General features: G+C 42.0%; 1 protein-coding gene across 3 annotated transcripts in view; it reads right to left on the minus strand.

The window, feature by feature from the left end:
* The window catches only part of VPS54 (VPS54, GARP complex subunit), a 47,214-nt gene that overhangs the window by 3,195 nt on the left and 27,649 nt on the right, over positions 1–16,370 (minus strand). For all 3 annotated transcript variants that reach the window (XM_027694964.1, XM_027694962.1, XM_027694963.1), the window contains 11 exons: positions 15,533–15,629; positions 14,720–15,057; positions 13,069–13,198; positions 12,637–12,818; positions 11,818–11,930; positions 10,442–10,505; positions 8,378–8,483; positions 4,788–4,875; positions 3,712–3,833; positions 3,524–3,604; positions 205–312 (listed from right to left, as the gene is read on the minus strand). In XM_027694964.1, coding sequence (XP_027550765.1) covers positions 205–312; positions 3,524–3,604; positions 3,712–3,833; positions 4,788–4,875; positions 8,378–8,483; positions 10,442–10,505; positions 11,818–11,930; positions 12,637–12,818; positions 13,069–13,198; positions 14,720–15,057; positions 15,533–15,629 — 1,429 coding nt within the window. The remainder of the gene's footprint in view (positions 1–204; positions 313–3,523; positions 3,605–3,711; positions 3,834–4,787; positions 4,876–8,377; positions 8,484–10,441; positions 10,506–11,817; positions 11,931–12,636; positions 12,819–13,068; positions 13,199–14,719; positions 15,058–15,532; positions 15,630–16,370) is intronic.

Below are 16,370 nucleotides of genomic sequence, written 5' to 3' on the forward strand. Positions count from 1 at the left end.
TTGTGTCTCATCTCCCTACACATCCAAACACTTCCCTCAGTTCAGCCCAAGCTGTCTGCATGACTGCTGCCAAGCCCTTTAACGTGTGGGTTTCACAAACACTCAAAAAAGAATTCCCCTCTCCACACATGAAGTCCCTCTTGTTACTGAGTTCATGTACATTTGCAAACGAGGTGTTAGATGAGGCTCAAAAATAACATTCACCTGAGTTTGCTCCTCAGGAAGGAGATCATATATAGCTTCATGCATCTTTGCCATTTGCTTGCAGATATTCCTGAAGCATGCTGAAGGAACAGGAGCTTTCACTTCATACTGGAAATAAACACACAACCAGTTACTCCTTCCTACGACTTTAAAATGGTTTATAGAGGAGAGTTCCCAACAGCCACCTGGAGCTCTGCTGTGCTAATGACATCAGGAATCAAAGTTCATTTAGCACATCACAAATTAAAACAGTCACTGGGCATGAACTGAGCCAGCCATGAATTACAGATGCACAGAGAATATATCTCTGTGCCAGCCACCCCAATGCAGTTGGCCCTCTCCTTCAGATTGGGATGAGTCAATGACAGACAAGCACTTCTACCTCTGAGAAATATGCCCCTCAAGTAACTCATGAGAGAAAACTACTTCTCTAGGATCACATACACCCAAATTTGTGAAGAATCAAGGAAAGGAAACCATCAAGAAATGGAAACTCCTGAAAACTCATCATTGGCCATGAAAAAAAATGCAACCACACCACCAAACAAAAACTACACAAAAGCATTGCAGAAATACCTTGGAAAGCAAAGTAAAAAACATCCCTTCTCCTGGAGCCTGAAATCCAAGAAATAAGACACTAGAAAACACCAGATGGCAAGAGATTTGCTACAAAGGGAACAAAATGCTTATGTCCCCACTCTGGACAGGGAAGATCTGACCAGGATTTCAGAAACACTGAAATCCTCTCCCAGAAACAGTGAAACAAGCTCTGCAATTCCAGTTGGAAAGGCTGTGCCAGCAAAGGCCCAGGTGACGCACTGGCAGGTCATCTTTGGAAAGGTGACACTTCTCCATGGAGCCTTGCACAATTCAGGGAAGAACCAAATCATTACAACTACCTCATTTACAAACAGACTGGAGGAGATGCTTGCTCTTCTGCTGGCCTGAATTGTGAAAGAGAACAAAGTTTATCCTGACAGGAGAAAAAGAAATGGGGAGTTTAGAGAAAATCTTTACGGGAAAGCCAAACCATTGACCTAATTTTGACAGGAGAAGTAGCAGAAAAATAGTGCTTACTGCTCCAAGGGACAACCACCCAGCGTGCAGGATCATGCCTCGAGACAAGGAAGTTAAGCAAGAAATTATTTCCAACTTCCCAGCACATTGTAAAGCCAGAGAGAACTGGCAGGCTCTTACATGACTACAGCCAGAACAAACTCTTCATGGGCACAGGGAAAAGCAACAGCCCCAGGAAGTAACCCAAGCTCCATCCCTGCAAGGTGCTGGCCATTTTATCTCCAGCTGAGGTCAAGAGCATGTAACACCACGAGGGATCAGACAAAAATTCATTGCTCTTCTGTCCAAACAGTCACAAGACACCAAGCTCCAACAGAACTCAGAACTCGCACTGGGTTTTCTCCATGAACACTCATGGAAACGAATGAGCCTTTTCCATTCTTTAATTATATTATTTCTACTGTTCAATATCCCCATTCCTGTTTTATCTTCCTGTCAAGGATAACAGACAGCTGCTGGGAAGTGTCGCTGAACCTCCTCTGCACATTGGCACTGGGTGAGGACATTCCATGGAACTCCCAGGGGAAAGCACAGCCTGGAAACTCAGAACTAACTTGCTCATATTACCCAAGCGCCAGGTCTCCTGGTATCTCCTGTCTGCTGCACCAAACTGTTTGTCTCCTGAAAAGCAGGATCATGCAATTCCTGGTTTCGAAGTGTGCTGGACACCCACCGCTGTGGAACTCACTGACTGGTTCAGATTTACACACCTCAGGGCAGGTGACCATTTTATGCACAGGACTCTGAAACATTTGGACTCTCAGAAAAACATATAACCCCAAGAACACACTGACATGGTTGTACTGACATGCCCATTTGCAAATTTCCTGGGTTTATGCACTTCACAGCCTTGAGATTTCATTATTTCAGGAATGAGATGAGCCAAATGATGGGGCATGGTGGGAATGGCGGCAAATCAACACATGGTGTCCTTTGCTCCTGGACTCTGTGGGTTGCATTACTAACTGTCATCAAGAACATAAACTGTGTTACTGGTTTGTTGTGGGCTAACTTGTTTGGTCTCAAAGATGTAAATACCTGCATTTGTCTTCTATTCTCAAGAGATATGGGGTAAAGTGGCCAAAAAGCCATGTTAATTCACAGGACAGCTATTTTTATGGGGGATAAAACCCCCCAAAAAGCAGCAGTCCATTTTTGTCTTCAGAAAAGAGCATAAACACATTTTTAAAAAAGTAAACACAACAGGGGCAGGGAATCCCAACTTAAATGCTTTTGGCCTTTTTTTTTTCCTCCCCTAAATTTAGGTAACACTATTTGATAGACCAAAGAAACAGATGAAATGAAAAAGCACAACATAAAATAACAGAAACAGAAAGGAAGACAGAAATGCTGCCTGTTACAGCTGCCTCGCTGCAGCTCTTATCAGCCTGTCCCCCACCTGTGCTCCTGTGCTTCTCATGAGCCCAGGCCTATCAATCAAATCTGTCACTAAAGAATTAATTTATTTCTCTCATGAAACAGCTTTTTTTTTCCCCCCAAGGACCATAAGATCCAAAGCACAATACTAAGCTTTAAAAGCTCATGTACTTTATCTGTCGGATCCGTGGGCCCAGGAGGACCCATCCTGGGGAGGTCTCTCAATGTATCCCACCCTAACATGAGTCACAGTGAGTAGATCCAGCCCAGGACCAGACTGAACCACTGAGGAGTGTTCAAAAAGCAAAATACACTAGGAGCAATTCAGGGGACAGCTACTAATGCTGCTGCAGAGCAGGAACTGCTAAGCACAGACCTCCAGTCCCCAGGCCTGTAGCCCAATAGATGGGCTGGTCCTTCCCCTCCAAAAACTCTTCCTCCTCAGCAATTTTTTGCTGTTTCCTCAGCTGCTGGAAATGTCACCCTCCCCACTTCCAAAGAGGCACCACTGGAAAGAGCAGGAAACGGGACTTGCTGAGCCTGGCCACAGGCAAGAACTGTCAGTGGTAGGAGAGCACTTCAGCTCCTGAACACCTGAGCATCTGTGCCAGCCAAAGCATTTCTCTTCCTGCTGAAGGAGTCAATGGAAAATTTATTTTTTGTGTGATTGATGCCCCAGTGGTAAATATTAACACAAAATACGTTCATGAGAACAGCACAGAGCTTTCTGTTTATACAGTTTAAAAAAGTTCAAACAAGTCCTGATTAGGAAAGTTTAAGACTCCATTTGAAACATCTAGGCTGCATACAGTGAGACTTCCAATTGCAATTTAGAAAGTATATAATTATTTCCATAAATCATTACCTTGGATAATAGTTTGTCAAATAAGCTATCCATTATGGCAACGAGCTTTGCTGAAATTTCAGCTATGTGGTCGTGATAATCCTGTAAGGGAAGAAAGCAGGTTTCATTTTCTAATGGCATTTATATTCTTCAGAGTACAGTTGAAAAGCAGAACTTTGTGTTTAATTAGGAAATGCCACAAGAATTACCTTGGTAATGTGGTCAAAATGCCTGAGCATGCTAAACTGCTTCGGCTGCAGTCGAGCTTCAAAATGAGCCCTGATAATGGGAATGTAGTGTACAATGAGCTGTAGGCAACGTGAAGAAAGGGCTGTAAATTCAGAAAGAAAAATAATGTAATTATTGCACAGGAAGAGTCATTTTGTATGGACTGTATTTCCTTTAACATAAATAACAATATCAATTTTTTGTTAGTCTGTTTGTTTCCACTGGGAAACCCCACCCAGTGAAGATGCCAGACTGGTACCTGGCTACTCACACCCAGCTTTGGAAAGATATGGGATAAGGAACTAATTTTCCCAGAGGCTTTAAGTGTTTACTTGACATTTTGAGCCCTGAGCACACACAGACATTGGGAGATCTCAGAAGACCTGACTCATCATCCACCTAACCTCAGGAACCACATTCTCAAGGCATCGATGTTTCTTCTGCTGTGGTGTACAGAAACACCCTGCCCTGCCAGTGCTGACGTGCCCTGAACCTGCTTCTGCTGCAGTGCCAACAGGATCCCCAAAACTGAGCTTATCCTGAGTCCAGCAAGGCCTGAGCCAGTAGGAGGACACACAGTGTGACACACGGTCGCCACACTGGCCAAATGTTCTGCAGCAAAAACCTGACCCAGCTGTAGCCCACGGCCCCTTGGGGGGCAGCCTCCCAACTCATTCTCCTCAAGCTGTTCCCTTTCCAAAAGGGAAATGCAGACTGCTAATAAGGATACCCTGAAACACGGGAACTGTAAATTCAGACACCTGCTTCAACCCATCAGTCAAAGGCTCTTAATTTCAGGAGACAGTTTAAAACTGGAGGTCTGGAATAGTGTGTCAAGACTTTTCTGCAGCATGGAACAGGGCACCCAGTTCTCCCAGGCCTTCTGAGCAGCCAAAGCAGCCCAGGCAGGTAACCAGCAAGGTCTTATCACCCTGTGTGTCCATGCACGGCACCAAAACTCAAACAACAACATCATAAATCTTCAGGGTTTTTTTTCACATTTTGGTTTAACAGGTAGAAGAACAAGCTTTGACCTTTTAAATATAGAAATCCATACCTAGGTTTTTTGTAGTGATTGTTTTCAAACCAACAACTTGTAATGCACCAGCTCCAAGCACTAGTTGGCAACTTCTAGAGTTGAAATACTGTGAGAAAGAAAAAGACAGTGAAAATGCATGCTGACTCTTTATCAACTACAGATAACCACAGTTTAGAAATACCATCAACAGAATTTTGCAAGATAAGACAATTATTATGAAGGCCAGCTTCAGAGTTTCACATATTTCTTACTCCAGAGGAGTCCACGACTATTAATTAGTAAGACAAACGGAACTTTTTTACCACTCTCAGTAGTCACTGGTCCAGTGTTTTTTGACTCAGCTTATGGTAAAGCACTCAAGGCAGTGCTTCAGCAATGAGAAGCAGAAATATTGCTTTTAAAAACACTGATACCCAGTGATTTCAATTCAAGGACTAGTTTCTTATTCTCTAAGAGACCTTTAGGTGAGGCTTCTCTCCGAGTGAAAGCAGCAAGACAGATTTGCTGCAGACTCACCACGTTCAGCCTTCCTTTGAAAGCCATAACAAGAACAGCCTCGTATTACAAATCTATAAAACAGAATTCTCAAACCAGGACCTTGGACGGGGAAAAGGGCAAGGATCTTGCTAGTTTTCTTCAGTAGATGTGTAAAACACTGTGATAGGCCACCAAAATCTCTGGACAGTAAGACAGTTGCTGTCAGCATCTTCTGCCTCATATTGTAATTCTGCTTCATCACCCAGCTTGAGACACCAGATATTCCAGACTGGCCCGGGTGATGCAGTAGAAGAGCCACTGCTGTCATCCCTGCACTGAATGGAAAGCAGAAGTCCCAGGGCTCATGTTTAGACATGTTTGTCTGTTGGCACTGGGCTGGAAACTGGGAGGTAAAACTTACACAGAGCTGACCATTTCTCATACACCTGAAGATTCAGAAGAAATTGTGACAAGGTTGCCCTGCAGCTTATGTCTGCAACACACAGGATCTCCCTCATATAGACCTCCTTTTTTTAGGGGGTACAATCCTGCTTCAGAGGTCTTGCTTCGCGATAATACAAGAACAAACACAAAATTTTAAATGTTCCTTAGGTAAAAAGAAGAAATAATTTTTCTGGCTATTGCCTGGAGTCAGTCACAAAACATCGGCCCACAGAGGACACACCATGAACCCCACATCCCCAGCTCTGGGCTGCCAGTGGTGTATCCAGGACCAGAAAAGCAACTCAGACCTCATACCACAACCGAACCAGAGCTACATGTGGCCCCTGACCTGAGAGAGGCATTACCTACCCTGCTCTCAGACAGAGGTCAGGCTCTGAAACTGTCTGACATTCGCTTCACCTCCTCCTCTGGAAAAGCAAGACCTTTTCTTACACCTCTGGGTGGACTTCAGAAGTAGAACCACTGAGCCAAAGACAGATGTGTCTCACACAGCCTAAGCTCCTGAGATATTTAGCTCAGGTTAGTGTTAACTGTGAAGCAGACAATTAAAAACTTGGTCTGTAAAGGACGATGGACACAGACACTCTCCCCTGCCTTCTGTGGGTACGACACTGTTCCCAGATCACCTGTTGCAGACAGAGCAGCAAGGAAGCAGCACGCCTGAAACAGGAAAAGAGCAACACCCCCTCCTTGTGCCTGCTGGGAGGAAAACATTTCTGCACCCCGCACGTGGCCACAAGCCTTCTCTTGTCTGCACCATCTAAACAATCCATTAATTACAACTACGTGTGTTCAGTTTTGGACCCCTCCCAACAAGAAAGACACCGAGATGCTGGAGTGTGTCCACTCCAGGGCAACAGAGCTGGAGAAGTGTCAGGGAGCACAAGTCTGATGAGGAGAAGCTGAGGGAGATGGGGGGTGGCTCAGCCTGAACAAAAGGAGGCTCAGGGGGGACCTTATTGATCTCTACAACTCCCTGAAAGGAGGGTGTAGCCAGGTGGAGGTTGATCTTTTCTCCCAAGCAAGAAGTGACAGGATAAGAGGAAATGGCCTCAATTTGCACCAGGAAGGTCTAGCTTGGATATTAGGGAAAATCTCTTCACTGGAAGGGTTGTCACTGGAACAGGCTTGCCCAGAACAGTGGTTGAGTCACCATCCCTGGAGGTATTTAAAAGACGTGTAGATGTGGCACTTGAGAACATGGTTTAGTGGCAGACTTTGCAATCTTCAGTTAATGACTGGACTTGATTGATCTCAGAGGTCTTTTCCAATCTAAATGTTTCTATGATTTTGCCCATACACTGGTGTCATTTCACTCAGGTTGCAGCCACAGTTCCAAACTGCCTGGAATTTTATTACCTTGAAATGGAACACTTTCCATTTTCCACCACAACAAAGTCTAGCTCTTGCTACCCCCACAGTTTGGTAGCTCTGACTGTTGTCAAACAAAAAGCATAGTGACCTGCCAGGACATCTCGAGTGGCTCTATATTGTTCAAAGTGTAATAAATGAGCTTTTGTTTCTGCTAATTGTTCTTGACATTTCTCCAATTGATGGCACCTTGCTGACAGATAGGAAATACAATAATTCAACTGCACATGATGTTTGAACACAAAGAAGTAAAGCACAAATGGCAGAGCTACAAGATAAGGTAAGGACAGGGAAGTAAAACAGAGATGCAAATCTTGCCAAGTTTGAGACATCTGCTGCTATTCTACCTGCCTGTGAAAGGGTGCTGCAATTTTGGAGAGAAGCAGCAGCTGGAGAAGGAGAGGTGAAGAGGCAGGCCCAAACAGACTGATCTGCCTTGGATAATGCTTTTAAAGGGGAAGGTTTGTGGATGAATCTGAATGACAACTGCAGGGAGGAGCGTTCCTGCATCTGGTTACTCAAATAAGAACTACCAACAGGAAAATTATTTAAAGGTCCATCTCCCAGAGTGTGTTTCCCCTTCCCTGGCACCTGCAAAAGTAAAATATACTTCTGGAGAGTAGAATCTGTTTATTTTTTATTGATTATGTTCATGTTCAGAACTGTAATACCTGATACAACCTTTGTGGGTAAAGGCACAAGTGAAAGTCTTGACATAAATTAACTGCTAGGCTTTGGAGCCTATACAGATACATACATAATGTATGTGTGTGTATCTATCTATCTATCTATCTATCTATATCTATCTCTGACAGTTTTAAGGTGCATTAATGTGCTCCTTTTATTGGTGTTTGCAAACATTACCTTGCAATATCTGGGCTTTACCAGCTTTCCCCTTCTCTAGTGAGAAATAAATGAGAAAGAGGTCCTGGTGTTTTATCATCTTTACATTTTACAACAGAAGCTTCATCCCATACTATTTTTCATGCTTCTACTGACTATAACTCTGCTGACTTGTAAAAACCAAGGGACTTGTTTTCCTTCCTCAATAAAGATATATTTCTGTGGCATCTGGGATCAACCTGCTTTTTCTTCAGCAGCATTAATCGTACATCCAGCCTGGGTGGCTGGTGTAGGTGGACAGGCAGCTGTGACAAATACTGCTAGATGGGATTTCCAACATTCCAGGTGACCAAGAGGAAAGACAGCCCTCCCAGATTTAATTCCCACAACAAATTGCATCTTTAATGCCTTTGACTGCCCCTGCTTAGCACAGGTGGTGCATCCAGTCATACCTTCAGTAAATCAGACAGGCGGGTCAGCATGTCAGTGGTGATGGAAGGAATGTTATCCACACACTGGCAGTACTCAAGGATTATTCTTATTAGCAGCAATACTGTCCTACAAGAGAGGAAACAGCCAAATATGTCATCTCAGGGCACAGAAGATGCTGAAAAAAATCAAACACAGGCCAGTCATGTTGATAGAAAGCTACCCAATGCTAGAGATTATAGCATTGAATAAACCCACTAACTGATGTGAAGTAGAAGTAAAATATAAAAGAAGGTATACATAAAGACAGTTATAATGAATACTTATTTCAAAGGGAAGTGTGTGGAAAAAAAGTAACTTTATATCAGAGAAAAATCTCTGAAAAAACATGTAATAAATTCTAAGGAGTCACAAACAGAGAAAGCAGCTGTGAAGAAATAGCACCAAATATTCAAAGATGCTCAACACCTGTAATTTCCCCTGAAGCCAGCAGGCACTGGAGAATTTGGAAGCTACTGGATGGAATTACGAAGGCTCCACATAGAGCAGGCATGCTCCTTTGAATTCAAATATACAGAAGGCAGGAAAACTGAGGCAAGATCAAATGTTCAGAGTAGATATTATAACATTTCAAAGAGTTAAATGTCTTTCTTCCTTTAGGCAGTAGAGTGCAGAGAGATGATGAAAAGTCAGCTGAAAATACACACCTGAAGAATGCTTTGTGAATATCAAGGCATTTTTGATGAATGCCTTTTGTCTGATTAAATACAATGAAACTGCACGTAAAAGTGTGTAGAACTGAAACAAATATTTGCACCATGAGGCTCACAATTGCTTCACAGAGCTAAATGTAACAAGTTTCAAATGAGCAGAGATGGATCATCAAACACATCATATATTAGGTAAATTTTATGCTTTAAAGCAATGCTCCTACACGACCTGAAATGCTCTTTTGCAGTGATATCGGTTGGCTGGCACAGAAGTTCTCAGCCACAGCTTCTGCTTCTAACTGAACAATGATGCATCATCATGAAGCAACTCATAAAATGACAGCTGGTCCAAGACATTCTGCACATCACAACTTTTAAGTATGGGTAAATTGATGTGAGGACTCTGGGGAGTGAGATCTTCCAGGTTTTACTGCCTCCCCAAAAAACACTTTCATGCATATTTAACGCTTAAGCCTCACAGTCTTTGGAAACACAGCATGCTTTTAAATGAAAGAAGTATGTATCATATCAAAGACATTTTAAAATATACAACCAGCTCTAAGAAATTACTTTCCAATTCAAAGCAACCAGGATGCCAAGAAACAGTTTATGCAGCTTCTGAGATGGCCCATTTCTCCTTCTGAATAAGAGAAGCAATTTTTCAGTAGCGGACTCATGTATTTTGGTGCTGTTCAGCCTGGAGAAGAGGGCTCCAGGGAGACCTTACTGCAGCTTTTCAGTGGGCTTATAGGAAAGATGGAGACAAACTTCTCAGTAGGTCCTGTGGTGACAGGACAAGGAGTGATAGTTTTAAAGCAAAGGAGGGTAGATTCAGACTAGATATAAGGAAGGAATTTTTTACAATGAGGGTGGTGAAACACTGGCAGATGCTGCCCTGAGGGTGACCCATCCCTGGAACATTCAAGGTCAGGTTGGACAGTGCTCTCAGCAGCCTGGTTTAGTGGAAGGTGTCCCTGCTTACTGCAGGAAAGGTGGGCTAATGACTTTTAAAGCCCCTTCCATCCCAAATTATTCCAGGAGCCTATGATTTTTGCTAGAGATACCTGGACTACATAAGAAATAACTGTGTGCTACGAAGACAAATATGTATTTTCACAATTATGTGTTTTCATGAAGTAATGGAAAAAAAAATTCAAATAAAATCATAAATTTCAGCCAAGTCATTCAGAGGAAAACCAGCATTTTAATGTACAGAAGAGCTTTTATAATTGTTTGGGAACTAAAGAGAAGCTAGCCTGTGACAGGAGAGGGATTTCCAATTTAAATAAGATTGCTAAAGCTGTTAGCATTCATCACAGTTCTACTCAGAAGTTCTTGCCAACTAACCCACTGCTAAGAGAAAAGTGTGCATCTTACCCAACTGTTGCATATTTTTGTCCTTCAACAATAAGGAATTCAGCTGGTTTTCTTTCTTCAGTACCTAGACATTTTAGCAAGACAGGAAAAGAAATGAGTTCAATCACAAACAAGGGCAAAAAATGCTATTTATAAAAACACAATGTTCACCTGTTAAAGTTTGAAAAAACCCACAATTAGTCTTTAGAACTGCTCTTTTTTTTACAATATTAATTAGATACTTGATCACCCATCATAATTATTACAACCCATAAAGTTATGTTATTATCTGCTGTGATTTTAGGTCAAAAATTCCACAATGTCCCACAGTCACTATGGTCTTAAAAACCCCAAGTACAACAGGTTACAAATAGAAGAAAAGCAGAAAAAGTCACCAGGTTTTCTACCATACTTTCTCAAGTGACTTGCTGTGTATATTAATATTTTAGCTTCAAATCACTTCTTCAGGCTTCATAGAAGCTCTTACTGATGCAGTTTTTCATGCTAAATTATCTGCCTGAAGGAACCTGCAAGAGGTTATTTTAAGAGCAATGGTTGACAAACGTATTTTGGTGTTGTGTCCCATAATTGGAGAGATTATTACTAACACACTCTCTGTATCTGTTTTTTTATATTCCTTTTGGAAGGGTTTCTCTACCAAAACATCACTGTATTTTCTTTCTTCTAATCTATGGCCATTTTTCTCCCCCTCTCTGTGTGTTTTCTTCCTCTTCTAGATATTCACACACATCCCTCGATGTGTCCACACATTGGACGAGTTTCCCCACGAGGTAAGAACAAATTAAGTATTCCCATCACGCGCATGGGGAAGTGGGGCACGAGGAGAAAAAGTGACTTCTCCGAGGTCAAATGAGGTTTCTATGGCAAGGTAAATAATTGAGTGAACGTGAGTTTTCCCTTCCATGAGCAGCCACATGGCATGTTGCCTTTCATTGGAACTGGCAGATGAAGTAGTGGGAAGGAGCAAGCTTTGTTTCACACAAGGGGGGCTGAGCACATGCACGTGCTCCTCAGTCCCTGGCAATTCTTCAGTGGTTTGTTCTCGGAAAAGACCGAATTTGTGCAAAGACCGTAAGCCTCTACACTGGGAATACTTGTATAATGAGGCAGTTCCCTCCCTGTGCTAACACTTCTGGGTGTTTTCAAGAAATAAATAAATAATTTGTCAAGGTCAGGACAAGAAGTTTCAACACCGGTAAGAGACAAAAAAATAATAATAAAAAAAAAAGAAAATAGGTATCAATTTCCTTCTGATGCCCCCAGAAGACAGTGAGCAAACGCAGATCAAGAGTGACATCAGAATATGTCTACCAGCACTCACTAGCAGAATTTGCTGATAATAAATTCATTTCACAGTAGGACTGCAAGATACACACCTGCTGATTTTTTTTCAGGAAGAGAAATTCTGCCATCTGACACTGAATCGACAAGGTCCTGAAACTCCGCGGGAACTTCAGCTTGCTTCCAGCGCTCATTGTCCAAAAGCAGGCTGGTTATAAACACAAAAGAGAGGAGGTTGAGAAAGAAAAGCCTTGTATTGATGCTTCTCCTGCCTGTAATGCTGTGGAATCAAAACTACAACAATTTTTAAAAAGCCACTGTCCCAGAACATTATGCTAGTCATCTTCATCAGAAGGAGGTGTCCAACAATGGGCAGCAGCAAAATGGAACAACCCACTGTGTTGGGAGATCTCACAATTTGTTCATTCAATCTGTCATAGGGACAAAAAACTACACTAGGCAATAAAGGTCTTCATGAGACCACTGTCTATGAAGTAATGTGCAAATACTTGAATTTTTACAGCTTTTGATGGATGAGAGCAAATAGACTTGATGTATGTTGCCCAAGTGGTTTAGTTTACTCTTTTTTTTTAGAAAACAGTTGAAAATGAATTATTCTTAAACTTCTGAGACGAAGTGATGCTGCTCTTCAATGTTACTCTTGTGTACTTTCTGTAGCCATTACTGTCCTTATTTAGGTAACTGTAGAACAATACAGTTTGAGGAAATCAAGTTACGAAAACAGTAAATGTCTAAACCACTTAGAAATAATTGGGATTTAATACAGTTTTTTCACCCCCTGCTCTTAAGTATAACAGGCTTACTAGTGCTCTAGGCAACAAAAGATTGTGTTTGGCATACAATTGACGAAATCCTTCATAGAAGAACAATAAAGATCTGCTACCCAGAAATACCTTAGTTTTGTCTTTCTCTCCTCATGAAATCTATTCACAAATCTGTTGGCTTGACTCTGAAGTGCTCCTCGCAAGGACATACTCTTCCTGCCACAGATCTGCTCAGTATCTAAGATAAAGCCTTCCATCAAGCGAGAGAGAGTAACAAACTCGTTGGAATTCAGCTTCTCTAGGAAGCCATCCTATATGCAAAGAAAACCATTGTAAGGAGACAAAACACCACAAAAAAAAAAATCAGAGATATAAAGAAGTAACTAGTCAGCATATCTGAGGGTTACTAGTACTTTAAGAGGCACATCATTTAACCCTATATGGGACAGACAAGGTAGATCACGGTTACCGTACTCCCATCATCAGTGCCATTTCAAAACCCTGGGAGCAAATTCCCATTAAGAATGAGACACCACCAGCAGTCTGATCCATGCTCCTTACCTTTGCTCTTGCCATGAGGAACTTGACTGAACGATCATGGCAGATATCAGAGGCATTATAAAGTAACTCCTGAATATTGTTTGCCAGCCTGACCAGTTCCATGTCAGTCAGCTTCATGTCATCACCGATCCTACAAATGACAGAAACAGTAGATTGAGCATCAGTTTATAGAAAAAAACCAGTATTTCTGCACACAGGTTGAAGGAGGAAAGAGCCTTGCAGCGACTGTCAAATGCAGACAGTCAATTAATCACTGAAGTCACTTCATACATATGGGATTTACTAAGCTGCTGTCAATGTCATGTCAGTCTCTGTACCAAGGAAATGCATAACTGCCCATCTTTTTTTTTTGAATCCACATTCTAATTGCTACGAATGGTCTAAGATGAAACCGGATACAGTCACTACTAATACAATAAATAAAATTAACATTTACTGAGCTAAAATTTACCTGGTTCCTGTAACACTTGAGCATCACAAAGCATATGACAGATAAAATACAGCATTTCTCTTCTGATGAAAGTGTAAGGCCTAAAATTTAGATATTTGGCACTCCCCCAACCTTACTCCATAGGCTGTCATTCTATGAGCTCTTTAGACTTCAGGCTCTTAAGTTGGTTCTTTTTAAAAAACCTTGTATGACTTGTCTACTGTTTTGAGGTCAGCACGTAGCTCAGCTCTGCCGTTCACGGCTCATGTCATTAGTGAAGATCACAATCTTCTGGTCCAGCTCAAGGGACTGACAGTATGAGAGGAGAGAGAAAACTCGGGACACCACAGAGCAGCAACTGGGCTAACACTGTTCTGTGTATTTTTATTAGCCTGCTCCAAACACAGAGCAAAGGTGCAATAAAAAACAGAAGGGGGATAAAGCAACTTCATTTTAGAAGGAAGTTATGCAACCAGCCGCAGAAACAACTTTGCTCCTCAAGAGCTCTAGCTGAGTGGTGTATTTTTAGGACACTTGGCAAAGTGTTCCAGACTAGTTTGGATCCAACCTCTTTCTCTTTCCCCGCTCTTCCCTGTAGCCCTGGACTCCTCTTCGCACTTAATTTCTCTTCCACCATAAGGGATGCACAAAAGGATGCCAAAAGGTTACACCTCTGGAGTCTGGAGCACCTCAGAGCAGCACTGCTTATGGAACCAAAGCATTGAGATGGGTTTATTTATGTAAGTATGCAAGTCAAATGCTTAACAACAAACAGGAGATTTTTCTCTAGAATTTATCAAGGTGTATTCCATGAAGCCAGCTTAAAAAAAATGCCATAGGGAGCATGGACAGGGAACAGAGATGATTTTGCCTGCTAAAGGCATGACAATCTGTCTTTCATGTAGGCTGGACTTGAATCTCTCCTGCTCTCTACACAAGCGGCCTCCCCAGAAGAGCCTATGGAGAAGGGACAAGTGACAGTCCCTGTACCACTACACACAGAGGTGAAAACAAGGCAAATAAATTAAACAAAGGTGAGCTGGAAGCAGTGCACTCTGATGGCAGTCTCTAGGGGCGATGGTGGAGATTCACTACACTTACCTAAAAAGCACTTTCCTCCAAAGTCAAGTTTTGTACTGTATCATTAGAAACAACTGCCTGCACCTCACACCTTGTTCCTGTCATTGCTGCAAAGTGGAGACGGGCACCGCGTTCACTTACATCATCTCTACTCCCCCTGGAGTAACAGAAGAGGATGTTTGCTCCTTGCTGGATGAGGAATCGGTCGTGCACTCGGGTTCAGAGACCGAGTCGCTGCTGCAGGGCTCACTGTTTGGGGAGGTGTTCCTTTGAGAGGTAGTGTCAGCTGCTCCGGCCGGGAGCTCCCCTTCGCCGAACGCGTCGCTTATGAACATGCCCTCGTGGGTCAGATAAGCCACTTCGGTGTCCACCAAGCTCTCCTTGGCAGAGTTCTTTTGTAAGGTGTCCTCCAGGTCTCTGTTTTTTTGGTTCTTGTCTAGAACCAAGAAAACCACGCTACGGATAGTATTTAACGTTGCCTAGAATAAAATATAACTTTTATTACAAAAAAACCCTATAACAAAACCCTGTGCCACGAGCTCGTGCTAGGAAGAGATTTTCTTTTACCCACGAAATTAAACTTAATCCTGGTTTTATTTTCTATTGTGTAATTAGTATTCGGAGGCAGAACCATCCGTCTGATGGGAACCAATATCAGATGTTCCTGAGAATGAGGTTTCTTTCACCAATCTAACACATACAAAAGTTCTGTCCTAATCCCTAGCAGCCTAAAATAGATGTAATCATGCAAAAAGAGGTATTATCTCTTTGCCACTGCTCCCTTTGTTAGCACTAATCATTTTTGCCCTGGATGCCAATATTCACATCTCCCTCTTTCAATCAGAAGTTTGAACTCTATAAGCAAAACCAACACCTTAAGACTTCAAATGGAAAGTAACTTCATTCCCTTTCATGCCTGAACTATGTAAAGCTCTTTGTAAATGAACGTCTTACCTTTATTCTCTTGAGGAAGATTGTGAATTTAGAAAAAATATTCTTCAGTAAATCAAACCACTGAGGAAAATTCATCATCCTCATCTGGTCTGCAAGCCTAAAAAAAGAGCAGTATTCAGCAAACAGCAACTGTTTGCTGGCCATGATGCCTACTGGCACATAACGAAAAAAAACACATGCTCTAACTTGAATTGTAAATTTAGGGAAAACTATACAGACTTCTATCTGGCAGAACAACAGACAGTACCTGAACAACAGTCACGTAAGTGGAATGGGAAAGGAGGGATACAAAATGAGACAACACTATAAAAAAATGAAAGCTTCACATTTATCATTTAGTTTCTTTCCTGGGCATAATGTACTTTTCCCTGGCATAAGTATGTGTTACCAACAAGGGAGGGGGGGTTAATAACACTTTCACAAATCACGTGGGAGGAAAAAAAAAATACAAAAAAAATTAGATGAAAATATTTTGTAAGTGTTACAAAAGCTGTGTTATTAAGCTCATTTTGTGGCATTGCAATGAGACCACTTCTGCTATTAAAGTACAAGTCAGCTGTTTGTGGCAAAGGGCAGAAATGTCATTGACAGAACAAAAGATAAACCCTGTAATACACAGTTAGGACCCAACAGCAGAAAAGTAAACATTGGAGAATAGTGACCAAATATCCAACGTTTAAAAATGACCCTGTGCCCAGTCTTTTCCCAATCTGGATATGAATCCCATGTAGATTCTGCCACTCACTTTGCTTTATCAGCTGGACTATTTTTATTATCTTGGGGTAACACTTTGCTGAGTCAAGTGAATCATAAAGCCACGGAAAAAACAGAAGCTGGC

The sequence above is a fragment of the Neopelma chrysocephalum genome, unplaced genomic scaffold (assembly GCF_003984885.1).
Source record: "Neopelma chrysocephalum unplaced genomic scaffold, ASM398488v2 Primary Assembly neopelma1_99, whole genome shotgun sequence".
NCBI lineage: Eukaryota > Metazoa > Chordata > Aves > Passeriformes > Pipridae > Neopelma > Neopelma chrysocephalum.